Raw genomic sequence first — 14,882 nt, forward strand, 5'->3', positions numbered from 1 at the left:
TAAGATTGAATTTCATGTGACGGACACCCGCTTTTATCTCTGGAAGGCAGCTGTCAGGGAATGACATGTCCTCTGCAACTTATCCCTGACTTCATTGGGCCTTCATTTATCTGCACTTCGGTACCACTTTCATCACTTTAACTGTGATATAACACACTGTAAATGATTCTGATCGCTTTGCAGTGTTGCAAGACTAAGTTGAAGAGCTTCAAGCTTTGTTCTTATGATAAGAGTACAACATACTCACAGGCATTTTGCGAACAATAACGCTGAGACACCGTATATTCGATGTAATGCTTTCTTTTACTTTCCCTAAATCCTGCTTCTACATCTACTTTCTCCAGTTGGTTCGAATGAACCGAGTCTTGTTACTCCTTTCTTGAATACAGCCGATTAAGAATAGTTACGAAGATTAAACTAAACCCGTGCGGCCGTGAACCGATTACTTACTTTAGAGATTTACGAACACATCAGAAAAGTTGCTGCATGTTACCGCTATGGTAAATCTTATACGTGTATAGATAATGCAGTTAAGTACTTGCTAATCTCTTTTCCCAGTCATTGCTCTTCAATGTGGTGTCATATAATAATTAGAATCAACACATCCAAAATCAAATCTTTAATTGCGAAAATACCCAGTAATTTTCGGATGGAGCTTTTCTTGATGAAACTGTCACCGCAGCCGAGAATGAAGATTCAAGTTACACGACTCTTAGGCCCTCATGTGAAAAATTGTAAAGCAAACTTTCACTCGGTGAAACAAGAATAAACTTCTCGATGTTTGCCAAGCATCCTGAACGCCATCAGGGAAGTGGTCGAGTGTTCGCCTTCTTAAATAAACGATTACGTACCACTTTATTGCATTTTACCGCATTCTCAAAAGAGGTTTGTTTCTTAAACCTTCAAAAACGCGTGAGTTTAGATTTCTTCCAGAACGTGTCTCTCACGACGAGTGCTTTAGTCTACCTGTCGCTTTCTTCTTGGACGTCGCTGTTGTTCTTTCGAATGCAGTGTTCTAGCTGCAAGTCATGAGTTGCGCAGTTTAGATGTCAGGCTTTCAACGTCGCTCTTCGTTCTCACTGCAGGTACCTCGCCCTGGACGGCATCACGGGGGAGGTGATGCTGAACCGCAGTCTGGCGGATGTCGCCGACTCCATGATCGCCTTCACCGTCATCGCCGAGGACGGCGGTTCGCCCAAGATGCAGGCCAGAGCGCGAGTCGAAATCCTCGTCAAGACCATCTCGGGTGAGTAATGACAGTGGGCATGTTCTTCCGTCTGTGGGCGGTGTGGTTTGGGTGCCGTGCAAGTTTGGAACTCATATACGCACTCTGTTATGAGCAAAGTGGAATCCGTGCTCATATTTGAAGGAGTTTTGCGCGCGTTTTGTTTGTAGGAGCAGCGGCATGAATTTTTCGCCGGCTACTTGTTTCGCTAACTGGGTCTCACTACTCTTGCCGAACGTCGTCGTCTTGAATGCCTTGAAATCATGTGCACTTTAATCAAATCACTTTGCTTCTCTTTGCTAGATTATTATCTGAGTTGTTCCAAACCTTCTTCTACAAGTAAACTCCATGTTTTAAGCATTCCGACTTTTTTTGCCCTCACTGACTTCTTTAAGTGCAGGTTTTTCTCCCACATCAATAGAGTTCGTAATTCCTCAGGAGAAAAGATCAGTTCGTTGTCATTGAAGGATTTTTTAAGCCTACTCCTAAATTTCTCTTATAGCGGTTTTCTTTGCTTCTTTTATTGCATTCCACTCAAGCAATAACCTCGAGTGTGCGGCGCTCTGTAAAAATGAATTATTTAAATAAATGTATCCGATTCGAACACCTAGAAGTTCTCACGGGTATTAAGAGCTTCTATGATAACCTCTATCACATCTGAAAAGAAAACAATATATACGAACATTGTTTTCATTCCGCTCCACGTGAGCTTGGCGAAAAATTGGTTGTATAATTTGCATGCGAACAGCGGCCCTTCTACAGCGTGAGGCAATGTAGAGCGCGTTCGGTAATGGTAGCCGCATTAGCCAACTACAGGCATTGTTCAACAAGATTCTAATGAAAACTTTTTTTGCATTCGTTCGTAACACAACGGAGGCTGTAAGTGCCAATGATTTTTTTTTTACTGTACGCTGGAAGAATACAGAGCTAATGGAAAGTAATTGAAGGCAACCATTCCACTTTTCACATTGTATTCACTGTTCCGAAGTAAACCATGAGGTTGTAATTTTAGTGGCCAAGTTCGACAAACAAGTAATGAAACAACCGTAGATTAGGCTTAGGTTGACACGACCAACAAATGCGCTCGATGTGAGCCTCTATGTTTATCCATGACTTAGTTCGCACTCTGTTACTGCGTGCGTGTAACCGCTCGCATATCTGCACACACGAGTACACACGTGCATCCGTATAATCTTGGTCAGGACTCTTCACTTCACATGAATTTCATCTCAACCCTGTTGAGGGCACTTTAGTGCAGTATAGTATTGCTCAAAGCAACTTAAAAGTCAGAACTAAGGGTGGGCCTACTGTGCGGAGCTCATGGCCGAGGGGAGGCGTTGGTTGTACACCACACGCCTGAAACGCAAACCATACGGATTAAGAGGTTCAGCAAAGCTGTAAAGACACACACGTAGGACCACACTTAGAATATAACAGTAGTCAATGAAATATCGAAACACATAAAATAGGCCCCAAGGTGGGGCCGTTGATGCTGTAAAGCACACTCCAATCCTCGTGTATGCGGGCCATTCCAGTGAATTATGCACAGGGACAGCGAACGTCAATAATTCGTATGGCTGCTCCTACCTCTGAGGAGGGACCTAATGTTCGCTCCCGTGCATTTCTCCTTTGACGGGCTGCACTTTTAAAACGTGGCTAACGGCGAAAACTTCGGGATATATGGGAGAAATAAAAATGTTGCACGGAGAAGACGCAGCCATTAGGACGTCCTTTCGAAGAAGTTACGCAATATACTACGGCGAACATCAAAGCAACACGTCACTTGTTGCTCCACGCCTGCGAGGTTGAGGCTGACCACCGCGTGTTGTGCGGTTGCCAGTTGCTCGCAGGTTAAGTAATGAACAGGAGGGCAGCTTTTCTAGTCTCCCTCTAGTATCTAGCCTCAGTTCGCTCATGTTTCAGTTCCAGCAATGATGTTCAGGCGCTGTGAATGCTTGCAGAACTATATTTAAAATTTGAGTACGTAGCGCATACTCGCACATGGTGTGGTCTTCCGTCTCGTATAAGCGCGTTCAAACTCGTATTTCTCTGCTGCTACCTGATTACAAGCGAGTTGCGGCTTTTACTTACGCATCTCAAGAACCGAACCCACTGTGACCATGTACTACTAAGTGACGAATGTTTGCTAGTACTGAAATGCTTACCAGTTGGGATGTTCCCACTGGCACAGTACAAATGACATGAGAAGGTGAGACACCTGGAAAACACACTACACACGTTCACTAGCAGCTTGATTGTGTTCCCGAAGAGTTGTTATTTAATATCAATTACCTGCTACTTTGCTCTATCCGCGCGTTCTTTAAGCTGCCTTATCCTCTACATGTCCTCTTCGGGCATCAGAGCGCAAACAGCAGACGATACATGAGCAAAAACGGCACCAGCAGCTGTGCTGTGTTGCAAAGATCGTTTGGAATAACTGTGAGTAGTTAAGCACCAACAGTTTGCGCCCTCTCTCTCGCGTATCGCTTCCTCATTCCGCTCTATTCGTAACAGTGGAAGTTGTTTACCCTAAAGCCACTCCCATATTCAGTTATTCATGCGAAGTGAAAAGGAAACGTTCTATCCGTCGGAAGCGTGGAACTCATTAACAAGTCGGCCGCTTGAACACCTCTTGAGGCATAAGCAGGGTTTCGAGATAACTCTTAGCACTGCGAGGCGTGACGACTACGCCAGGCAGCGTGCGGCAGGGTCTTCGGAAGTGAAGGCCGGCATAATTCTGAGTCTGTCCACCGTCGATAAACCTCTCGCTCTCAGTGCTCCCAAAGTTGTGACGGAAGCGCAAAGCTGGTTGAAGCGCTCAGGGTAGATGTGGAGTCTTTTGGAAATATAGGGTTAGCGTTTCGAGAGCACGCGGAAGCTCAGAAACTTGCTCCAGAAGCTAAGTCGCTCGAGACTCGCAATAAGACGCAACGGAGGTTAAGCATCTTAAATAGACGCCGCGCGTCTCAAATGTTAGCGCGAAGGCGAGGGCTTGTGTGTGAAAGTTGACACGAACTAGGTATATGTGGTTGCTGAAAACAGTAACAAAAACAATCAAAGGCCACACAGAGGATACTTATTCTTCGACCACACTGGCCTCAAGAGTACACGTGGGCGAAAGCAAGAACTCAGCTAGTTAAAAAAATCAAAAGCACAACAGAGCAGGAGGATGATGAGAAACATTTATTAGGAAGAACAACAACTCGTTTGAGTGGTCGAGCGGGTGGCTTCCTCATTCCAGGACTCCACAGGCAACGGATACTCGACGAATTTGCTAGACGAGAGATTCTCGCCCTACCAGGGTATCGCTGGACAGCTCAGATACGCGTTACGGAAGCCTACGCCAAGTGCATGTGCCATTCCGGTCAGTGCCAATTGCTTGGAGCCCTAAATGCTCAGGTGACAGTTGCGTAACGACTGATCACCGGTCTTTCCTCTGTGGTCATCTCGGCTGGAACTGTACCTACCGCTGCAGCAATAATAATTGTAGCGAAAGAGTGAGTCACTAAAATAGTGCACTAAAATACTTAGGATTTAATGTAAACATTTCGAAAGAAGAAGAAGGTAGCTGTATGGAATGTCCGTTCATGTAAGGCAAGGCGGTGTGAAGTGTCCATGACGCTTTTGCGATGCAGAATCCCCCACCTCAACTTGTACTTATGCAGATGCGGGTTCGCTACGACAAACCTTTGTAGCACATGCAGAGAAGTTGAAACAATTGACCATTATCTCCTCTCTTGCCGGCGGTTCGCATTTCAGAGGAAACAGTATTTGGAAATCCCTTTTTCGAGGTTAGGTCTCCCTTTGTCTCTACCCGTTCTACTCTCGGTTGGTGCGAGCGCCACGGCTTTCTCGTTAAGCTCTATTTGCGGCTACCTTCATGATTACATCATTGCAACTGGTCGTTTACCCTGCTAAATCCATATAAAATTCCACTGAATGTCCAAAAAGCGTATTTTAATTGATTCCTGGAATATCTAATTTGTTTATTAATTAAATTTTTTACAATTCGTACATATTTTCTAATTTCAAACATTCACTATTTTACTTCGCTTTTTTCCCGCTTTTTTTTTCTCCCCCCCTTGGCATTCACCACCGTACCTTGGCCAATCCCCCCGCGTGGGTATGTGCCATTTTTATATAGTGAAGAAGAAGAAGAAGAAGAAGAAGATTCAAAGGCGGTGGCAGAGTATGCGCTACTAACGCGTTCTGGGACTCCGGCGGCGGCGTGTGCTGTTTTTGAAGGAACTATTTAAGTCACGCTAAATTTCCGCGTCATAGTGGTCATATTTAGAATACTAACCCTAGAGCATGTATGTATGAGTTTAAATTCTTACAGCACTCTGTAGAAATTAGGCGCTTATTAAGTGATCCACTGATGGCGCTCAACCTGCTGTCTCAAGCTGTTATTATAAACTTATCTACATACTCTTCAGCGAGGCTATCTGTGCCTGTATAGTTGCGGACGTAGTAATGCTGATCACGCTCCTGTTACCAGACTCGTCTCACAGCATACGTAACGAAAGTTACGAGGCGCTTCGTACGTATGTTATCAAATGGCTCTGTTCTTCCCTTGTATGAACACAAAATGCCTCGATATTTTCTATACAGGACGCTTGACAAAATTGAAATGCCAAAGCGTGCTTCGCACTACTGTGGCTGCATCTGTACATACCCCCTGCACTCTGGAAGTTCCTATGTATATGGCGCGAACTTGCAGATTGCCTAACATTCTCGAAGTTACCTACAGGAGAGTCCAGGGAGCGATGGAAGAGAAAAATTCTAAGTGCGGCATTTTAAAGCGTAAAGTAATCGTCGTGGATTTTAGAACAGTCCACAGACGCCAACTAATGATTCCTACGTAAAATTATTAGTCCAAATTAACTTAAGGAGTGTAATAAGGATGGAAAACTGGGCGAGTTGGTGGGGATTCATACTTTCAACTGCGCGAAAAAAACACGGACACGAGGTAGAAGGCACGACACGAGCGCAGACTATCACTAGCGCAGACGAGCGCAGACACGAGCTCAGACTATAGGATAAGGAGTGTAATATGTCAAGCAGAAGAATTGGTGTCTGTAATAGTCTTTGATAGTGACAGAGTCGGTACTAAGGGAACGTAATCAGTTATCAGCATCAAACCGTCATCTCTTTCTCTTTTCAATTATATGGTAGAATAAGTGCCTACTAATAGCCAGTGGTCTTGTAAGATTAAGACTTCACGTCGTTTATGTGAGCCGACCTTTCATATAACAATACGCTATTTGGTATGTCAATGTGAAGATGATAATTTTTATTAAAAAGTTCCATCACTGCCCCCTTTTTTCTCTCTCTCTCCCTGTCCATTTATTCCCGCTATCTGCTAGCTCAGATGCTTCAGGTTTGGATAGGAGATGCTGCGGCTGCCAACATCGTTTCCTTCTATTGTTATTTTTATCAATAAATAGCCACAAACAACACAAACAACTCATAAGAAGGCAGCTTATTATCGATTCAGTTTAATAAGCGAATCAACAAGATGCACTAATGGCATGGAATCCTTGTTTGACGAGGTCCTGTGTGGCAGAAGTGACTCATCAAATGTTCCAAAACAATCTAAAATTTTGTTGTCTTTGGAACCCTTCAGTGGCTATTTTTTCTCTACAAAAAAACTGAAATAAAACCAAATGACACAAATGCACAAAGGAAAGAAGTCTTTGAGAAGGTATTTTATTCTTTTCCCTTTCATCTAGTCGTCACGCAATCTTCGCCCCATTACAGCAGGGACTCGCGCAATATTTCAGGCGTGAAATAGACGACGAGAGCTTGTTTACTGCCACCTGCCGGCACTCAGCATATTTTCCGGCTCAGAGCTGGTGGCGACACAGTGCAAAGCGCAAAAAATGCGGCCTCCTTCATGTTTGCACAACACTTCAGGCCCCATTTAAGCCCTAGCAACCGATCCGTCGTTTGAAGAGCGTAGGCGTGTCGAGTAGGCGTGTGCGGAAATTATTGAAGTTTCCTGCCCTGCCTAAGGGATACTGCACCCTTCGCTCTATGAACTAATGGGAGAGAGTGTGAAGAGGGACTGCGTAAGAAGCAAAAAGTGGACATAAAATCTGCCAAAAAGTTTGAATGTCACAGCGTTCGGGCAGTACAAGCTGCGAAAATCCGCTATGAAGGGCGAATTTAACGTGAACCTTTTTGAAGACTACCAAACGCTGGCGTAGCCAGCTCTTCTGGTACTATCAAGCACATAGACGCTTTCCATTGCTTCACAACATCGGAAGTTGTTACCGTTACAACAGACAGGTAACGAATCAATCCTCAATTTCCAGTTAATACTGAAATCGTCTATACCACGTTTGCACTGTAGAGAATATCCGGATAAGATTTTCACGCGTTTCTATAACACGATGGTCTACAGGGAATGAGGGAATGAAAATACCGTGTCTAGGAACTGGACTAAAAGCACCGCTCATGCAAGCGGCTTTATATAAAAGGGGTCAGAAAATCGCATTCGCCTCGAGTTATTGACCCTCTTGATGTGTGCGTTTCTTGCTTTTCTACCGCGACAGGTAGTCACCGTGCTACTGGTGCATTGGATGGGATGGGAGAAAACTGAATTGAGCCTAAAGGTTCTGAGGGTAGACTTGGCGTGACAAAAAGGACAAGAAATGGACGCAGGACGAGGGCTGAAGGAGTGTTTCTGTCATGCCAAGCGTCCCTTCAGAACCGTGCCTTACTAACTAGCCGAAACTTCTACCTTGCTTAAGCTTAACAGGAAACTAAAGGAAAGTATGAAAAAAAAAGTATGCCTGGACCCAAATGAGTGTCTGCAGTATTGTGAAAATAAAATAAATAAATAAATAAATAAATAAATAAATAAATAAACAAGACCGGCAGATTTTTTTTTCGAAAACACAACCGTTGTATTTTCTACGTGAAACAGAATATGCGGTGCTGAGAAAATCGCAAATGAAGGCCAAAGCATAAACTCGGGAATGCGCACACTTACGCCATTTTTGTGACGCATTGACGATAGAGTTCTCCGACCAATCAAAGGCGCCACTTTGGAAAACCAGAAATAGGGTCGGAAGCTGGAAGTAGCCCGCCAACCGAGTCAGCCTTCACGGCATCAAGGTGCAAGTGCAGGCCGCCACAGTCCTCCCCTCAGCCCCATCGAAAGGCAGTTGCTCTCCGCTGCATCGCCTGCGGCTGCGTCTCGCAACAATGCACGCGCCCGGTAGACAAAAATCTGCGTGTGTCCAAAGAATCTACGTGAAGTAATCGAGAGCAACAGAAGACTGCATAACAAACTGCTAATTGCGCTGACGCACTTAGACATCGGTGACGAAGACGCGAGCTTGTGGCATTCGGTACTTTATGTGCTGTCGTGAAGTGTACACGTACGTTTCGAGGTATCCTCAAAATCATGCATGTAGCAGTCGCTGTCTAACGTATTTCATTCAGGCGCCATCTGACATACGTATTGCTCATCAAACGGCGCCCTGTGAGTTCGATTATCGAGTATATGTGGACCTACTACGCAGCAAAAATGATCGCAGATTACCCTTGTTATTGGCTGTGCTGTGGTCGCTGCGATTTGGGCGTTTGGGAATTGCTTCCTGTGGGTTGTAAACGGAAATTGTGCCGGGTGTGCTCCTGCCCACAGCACGCAGCCGCCAGCCGGCTGTAGCTGTCGGCAAGGAAACGCATGCATAATCTTGAAGAACACACATTAGCTGGATGAACGTTTTCCGCGTGGAAACGTGTTCACTCCTAATACCAGTTCAGCTGGTTATCGCATCTCTATGCTGCATCTTCGTCGTATAGAAAGAACACTCGAATGAAAGGCGCTAAAGAGAGATAGAGAGAAACAATTTTATTGCCATAGAATGTCGGGAATTCGTGCAGGTGGGCATGATGTGGCCCCAGGTGGGGGCGACTTCCTGAGCCCACGACACAAGTGCCAGTTGGATGGTCTTGTCCGGCCTTCTGAGGAGTTGGTTCCATCCCTCCTCGGAGGGAGCTGGCAGTAAGGTTCTTGGGGGCGGGTTTCTCGCGCAGCCCCACAGGGTGTGCGCCTGGGTGGCGATTTCTCCCTGCTTACAATTTTGGCAGACGGTGTCTGCAACCTGCGGAGCAAGGTGGCTTGCACTCGATATAAGTCGGGGTGGGGAACCGGGAATTGTCGGCTATCCTCTTTGTGGAGGTTAGCGATTTAGGCAAACGTCTGGGGAGCCTCGGCAATAGCGTCTGGGTCCGTGGGGCCGGCCGCGTGATTGGTTAGTCCTCGGGCTAGTTGGTCGCCCCTTCGTTTCCAGCGTTTCCAGCGTGTGCGGATACCAAGACCAGGTTGATGGGCGGGAGTGCAGCTGTGAAGGATATTCGGCCTTGCGTTCCGCTTCCTCGCGGACTGCGTACGTAATGACCGGCTCTGCCAAACTGCTTTGTCTCATAAGCCAAATGAGAGGCGATGGTGCATTCATTGGGTATTTTAAGATATTTTTCAGCATATCTCATACCATATCCGACTTTTCAATTCCCAGAAAATATGGAGACCTCACACTCTCACATGTTAAACACGTTGACGACATGCATATGTGAGCGTGTCAGCATGAGCGCACACTAAAAAAGAAAACAGACACTTTATATTTTCTTAACGCCCGCAGCCTGCCCAAAACTGCCGCTTCGAAAGCTCAAGTGAGAACGAAACCACTTCACCGTCCGCCTAGCAAGCACAGCAGAGCTTGAGTGCCGTTGAGAGGTTGCGGTTCCGAAATTTCTGCGTACGGCGCCCATATGTAGCCTGAGGGTACAGAATGCGAGCTGAAAGATTCCGAGCTTGTTTTCCGTTTTAGCCTTTCTCTCCGCCGGTCTATTTTGCCCTGCTTAATTATTATACACTTCGCATTACTGGCTACGCTCGCCACGCTGGTTTCCTCGTATTTTGACGGTGATTGCTCATCAGACGCCTTTAGCGTGCACTGTACCGTGATACCGTGATACCGCAAGCGCTGATTGGTTCCGATGCGTTAGGCGTGCGCGCAGCGGCCGGATAACTGGAGCCCACACGCTCCAATGTACGGGCTCCAGGTACCAGGCGTACGCGTACAGCGTTATGTACGCTGTCCAAAGTGACCGCGTGTGGCACCACTTTTACTGCTAGGCAGAGAATAAAATATAAGAGTGATCGGCATCAATTATATGCTTGTACTACAAGGTGAGACTGAGAGGTAAGAGAGTTTGTACAAGGTTGAAAGGCACAGCATGGACTTCAGTGTAAATTTTCGTTTGTTCTGCAGGAATAATTATGTAATGTATTATACCACCTGCTGGAGAACGTGGGGTGGGTCTATATGCCAAAGTTTTCTCAGCTTTATTCTTATGCCGTTACATTTTCGGATAAGCGATACTGGAAGCTTTTTTCGTACACATGGGAGGAGCTCGCAGCAGTGCGCCTTGTGTACACTAATTGACGATGTCGTCCCTTAAACTGACTGGTTTCATCGTAATTGAGTATTCGGAGGAAGTTTGCTGATCACTAAGAGGACTTATAAACTAGCTACCTTCGCAGTCATATGGAGTTATAGTGCAATGTCATGACGACGTGCCATGACGAAAGGTTTTACAGCTATACCTGTTAGTAGGACATCGGCCGGAACCTCAATCGTAGTCCCTAGACGGGCTTCACAATCCCACTACGAAACTAACTCGCGTCATGGAGATAACCGGTGGGGCTCTCTATTAGAGATCAATGTAAATAAGCAAGTAGCCCATGCGGCCTGGTCGCATTGCACCCAACCGTCTCAGAGCGCTAGCTTTTTGTGGACGCTTAACAGCTGCGATATCACATTGAGCTGGAGCATCGGTGTGTACAACGCAGAACCCATAGCGGCTGTCGTTCTCGGTTTTCGCTCTGAGTAACCTAACTCAGGGGCGGGTTAGAATCAATGGACCACTGAGTACGATTAGAAGTTGGATTGTATCGATAGATTGCACCGTTTCAGTTAAAAAGAGGCCGCTTTCACTGGAAACGGAGCTTTTGTAACCTTGAAAAGACCGCATTATGATGTACAGGCGCCCCTACCGTCGGCCTTTTGCGCAAAATAATTGCGGCAACGCCAAGACAGGCTGTTGTGCGCGGGCCGCTCAGGATAAGCTACAGCACTATATATATATTTACGTTCGAACTGCGAGCACACTTCGGTTTCGACACAGCAAGTTTGAAATCGAGTGGTCAGATAAAATGCTCCATTCTTAAATCCAACTTTGTCAGCACCAAAGGAGAACTTTGATGAAGTGTGAACATCAAGACAGCCATAAAAAACAGGAAAATTATTTCTTTCAAAGAGCAGCAACTGCGTGGAGTTGTCCACTGAATGCCTTGAGACAGCGGGAAATACCCGCTTGTACGGAAAGAGCGTATGCCAGGGCCAGAGTGTAAGCCACCGGTGTGTGCTGGTCGAGCTAATGTCTATGTCTACAACGCAGCCAGCCGGGGCCTCTATGGAGCTTGTTACCTTCGCCTCAGCAGCGGAACGCCGTAGCCACTGATCAACCGAGTGGCAGGTATCGCTGTGTTTCAGATTGCAATTCACCTCGATTGCCGCAATTCTGTTTTGTAGCTGCTCTTGCTTTAGGCGCAGTGGTGATCTCGTAATGATTGAGTAAATGGCTTTCTAAATGACCCCATCGTCATATAGCCACCGCAGCCCGAAGGCATAAGTGGAACGGAGCGAATGTTTCCAGAGCTTTTCCGGAGGCCGCGGAAAATGGGGCAGTTAGTTCGGCCTGCGTGTCTTTCATTTCGGACCGCAACAAAGTCCCGCTCATTGCGAGGCCCGTACGTGTTCTCCTCGCGCTAACGACATTGTCAGGCTATTCATGTATCGACAGAAAGAGAAATAAAGCATGAACTGCTATAACAACCACAACAAAGTGTAACTCCATATGACGCGCCCATTTCGTATGTCTCTTCACTGTCGTTAGAGCCTCTCCTATCGACATAATCGAGCAGCGGGATCCAGTGTACTTTTCTACTGTATATACGCAGGTGCTGCTTTTGTTTTCCCGTTGTCTTCTCTTGTGTTAACGATAATGGCAAGTCACTTCTAGGTGTGTCGCGTAATAGTAACGACAAACTTTTGATCTGTGAGAATTGTATGAATATGCGTTAATTTTTTTTGCGGCAAGTGAGCTGTGCATACCTTTGCTCCTGGTACTGCAGTGTACGGCGTCCTGGTCGTACCGCTGTGGTGGCCTAGTGGTTTGAGCGCCCATCTCGCAAGCGGGATGTGCGGTTTCTACCCCCAGAGTGGCCGGGTACCCACCGGTCATAAAATGAGTGCATGCTTTTCCCCGGCCTGGTGTTTTCCTTATATGCGGTGAAATGCTTGCGAAATTTGTCTTTGACCGGGATTTGTGTAATGAACCTGGCTCGAGCCATGGTGCTTTTTTGGCGACACCTGCCCTTGCACCATAAGTCTTCACCATCGTCATACTCACAGCGCTTGTACGATTCAGCTTGTGAATTTTATAAATTTTCTTGTTGATTAAACTCAGGTGGTACTCACCTATGGGGCAGGAACGTGGATGCTAACAAAGAGGGCTCAGCTTAAGTTAAGGACACCGCAGCGAGCTATGGAAAGAAAAATGATATGTGTAACGTTAAGAGATCGGAAGTGAGCGGAGTGGGTGAGGGACCAAACGCGGGCTAATGACATCCTAGTCGAAATCAAGAGCAAGAAATGAGCTTGGGCAGGGCATGTAATGCGAAGGCAAGATAATCGCTGGTCCTTAAGGGTAACGGAGAGGATTCCAAGTGAAGGCAAACGTAGCAGGGGGCGGCAGAAAGTTAGGTGGGCGGATGAGATTAAGAAGTTTGTTGGGATACAGTAGCCGCAACTGGCAAATGACAGGGTTAATTGGAGAGACATGGGAGAGGCCTTTGCTCTGCAGTGGATGTAGTCAGGCTGATGATGATGATGAAACTCAGGCGATTATTTCTTTCATTCGACAACTGCAGGGGATCTTCGAGGTTTAGCACCCCCCAGTTCGAAATGGTAGCCCTTTGTGAACAGTCTTCTGAAGACTTGGCCGTTATTTTATTATAGTTATTATTCCACGCGCTGCCGTGCTCAGTGACTTTGGCATTCGGCTACGTAAAATCCACACACATCGCATACAAATTAATGATCTTCCTCCATTCCGTTCAACCATTGCTATTTACCGCGCTTACTGGTGCATCGAGGCAATCAATAGCGGTGGTTGGAATCGTTTCTACCATTGATGAAGAGCGAAAAAATACTAAAGAGGTGGAATTAGGGCATGAACATAAAATGTCATTATATTATTGCGGTTTTTGGCCACGATCAGCTAAAACTATGTGCAGTGAAAACTTCCATAAGTTCCAGTCCTCTACGCACCGGGGCCCTCGTTAATTTTATGCGAAGCGTTAAGCTCCTGTTCAGGGGAGAAATCGCCGCAGTTGTTGACGTCAGCGTGTCGAGAAATTCCCGATTCGTCGAGAAGGTCGTGGGTCTCAATTTGAATCAGTTTATCAAAATGATTTAATCGAGTTAAATTGTGATTATGAGGTCGTAGTATGATTCGAATATAATTTTGACATGTGACGTTGCGAAGTTGGGATAATGAGGGTAATTAGTTGTGCAACGAAGCTATGTCCTTGGATTGCGAGTTAGACACGCTACCTCTAGTCCATTGGGGCTGGTCCGTTTCGATTGGTTCTCAGTTTGGTTCAGAACCAAGTCGACTTAGTTTAGTTCGACTTATTTTCTGTACCCTTCGCCGGTATTACATCACGCAAGGCTGATGGAAGCTTACGTTATGCGTTTGGCTTAATGTTAAATGTTTTGAGGACTAAAGTTCTTGTACGCCAGCTCAAATACTATGGTGCGTAATATGGTGACATACATTCCAATTGCAGGGTTACACACAATTCTGGAATCGCTACAAGGCTAAAAGTTTTTCAACCGCAGCTTCACTGGACTCCGGGTGAAGAATTGGTCACATTCAATGCTCCCACAATTGAAAGTTTCATGAGACTTAAGTTTGGCAATGTGCTTCTCGTAGTTCGATTGGAAATTGCGCTGAGCCGGCAATTCCTTCCGTTGAGAGCGAACAGGGCACGCCGAGACCATACCATCACCTTCACTAGCAAGCAGAGAACATGTGGCGCACAGGGAGGTGAGGGGAACAAAGCTTCTCTTCGCAGAACCGAGCAGGTCAGACATCTTGGGTCAACGACGCGTGGAAGGGCCAAGCACTTTGTCGGCGAAAAAAAAAACAACAAGAGCTACCACTCTCTGACAACCGGAAGCGATCATTGTCATCGCGCTCCGGTCGTAATTAGGGAGGCAGCTTGCGAAGAGTCAGCCTTGTCCGTTTTTTTTGTTCTCTTTTCCATTCAGAGTTCTCTTTTCTGGGACCCGGATTTTTCCTTCCCCGCTTCGCATTCTCTTTTGTGATGACACTTAATTGCGCCCGGGTCGTTTAATTACCAGTCTTCCAAGCAGGAAGCGGAAGCCGTTGGAGAAGCTTACTCAGCGTTCCCTCTGTGCTCTGTCGGGGCTTCCGAGGGCAACCGTTCACCGTGGTACGCGAGCCTTGATCTGTCCAATTGATAAGTGTGCGGTTTGGAGACAGGCGAGGC

General features: G+C 46.3%; 1 protein-coding gene across 1 annotated transcript in view; it reads left to right on the plus strand.

The window, feature by feature from the left end:
- The window catches only part of LOC149336092 (uncharacterized), an 80,771-nt gene that overhangs the window by 18,070 nt on the left and 47,819 nt on the right, over nucleotides 1-14,882 (plus strand). The window contains exon 3 of the mRNA XM_089552579.1: nucleotides 1,086-1,246. Within this exon, the coding sequence (XP_089408705.1) occupies nucleotides 1,086-1,246 (161 nt within the window). The remainder of the gene's footprint in view (nucleotides 1-1,085; nucleotides 1,247-14,882) is intronic.

Source organism: Amblyomma mixtum, chromosome 7 (assembly GCF_055824585.1).
Source record: "Amblyomma mixtum isolate Tamu chromosome 7, ASM5582458v1, whole genome shotgun sequence".
Lineage (NCBI taxonomy): Eukaryota > Metazoa > Arthropoda > Arachnida > Ixodida > Ixodidae > Amblyomma > Amblyomma mixtum.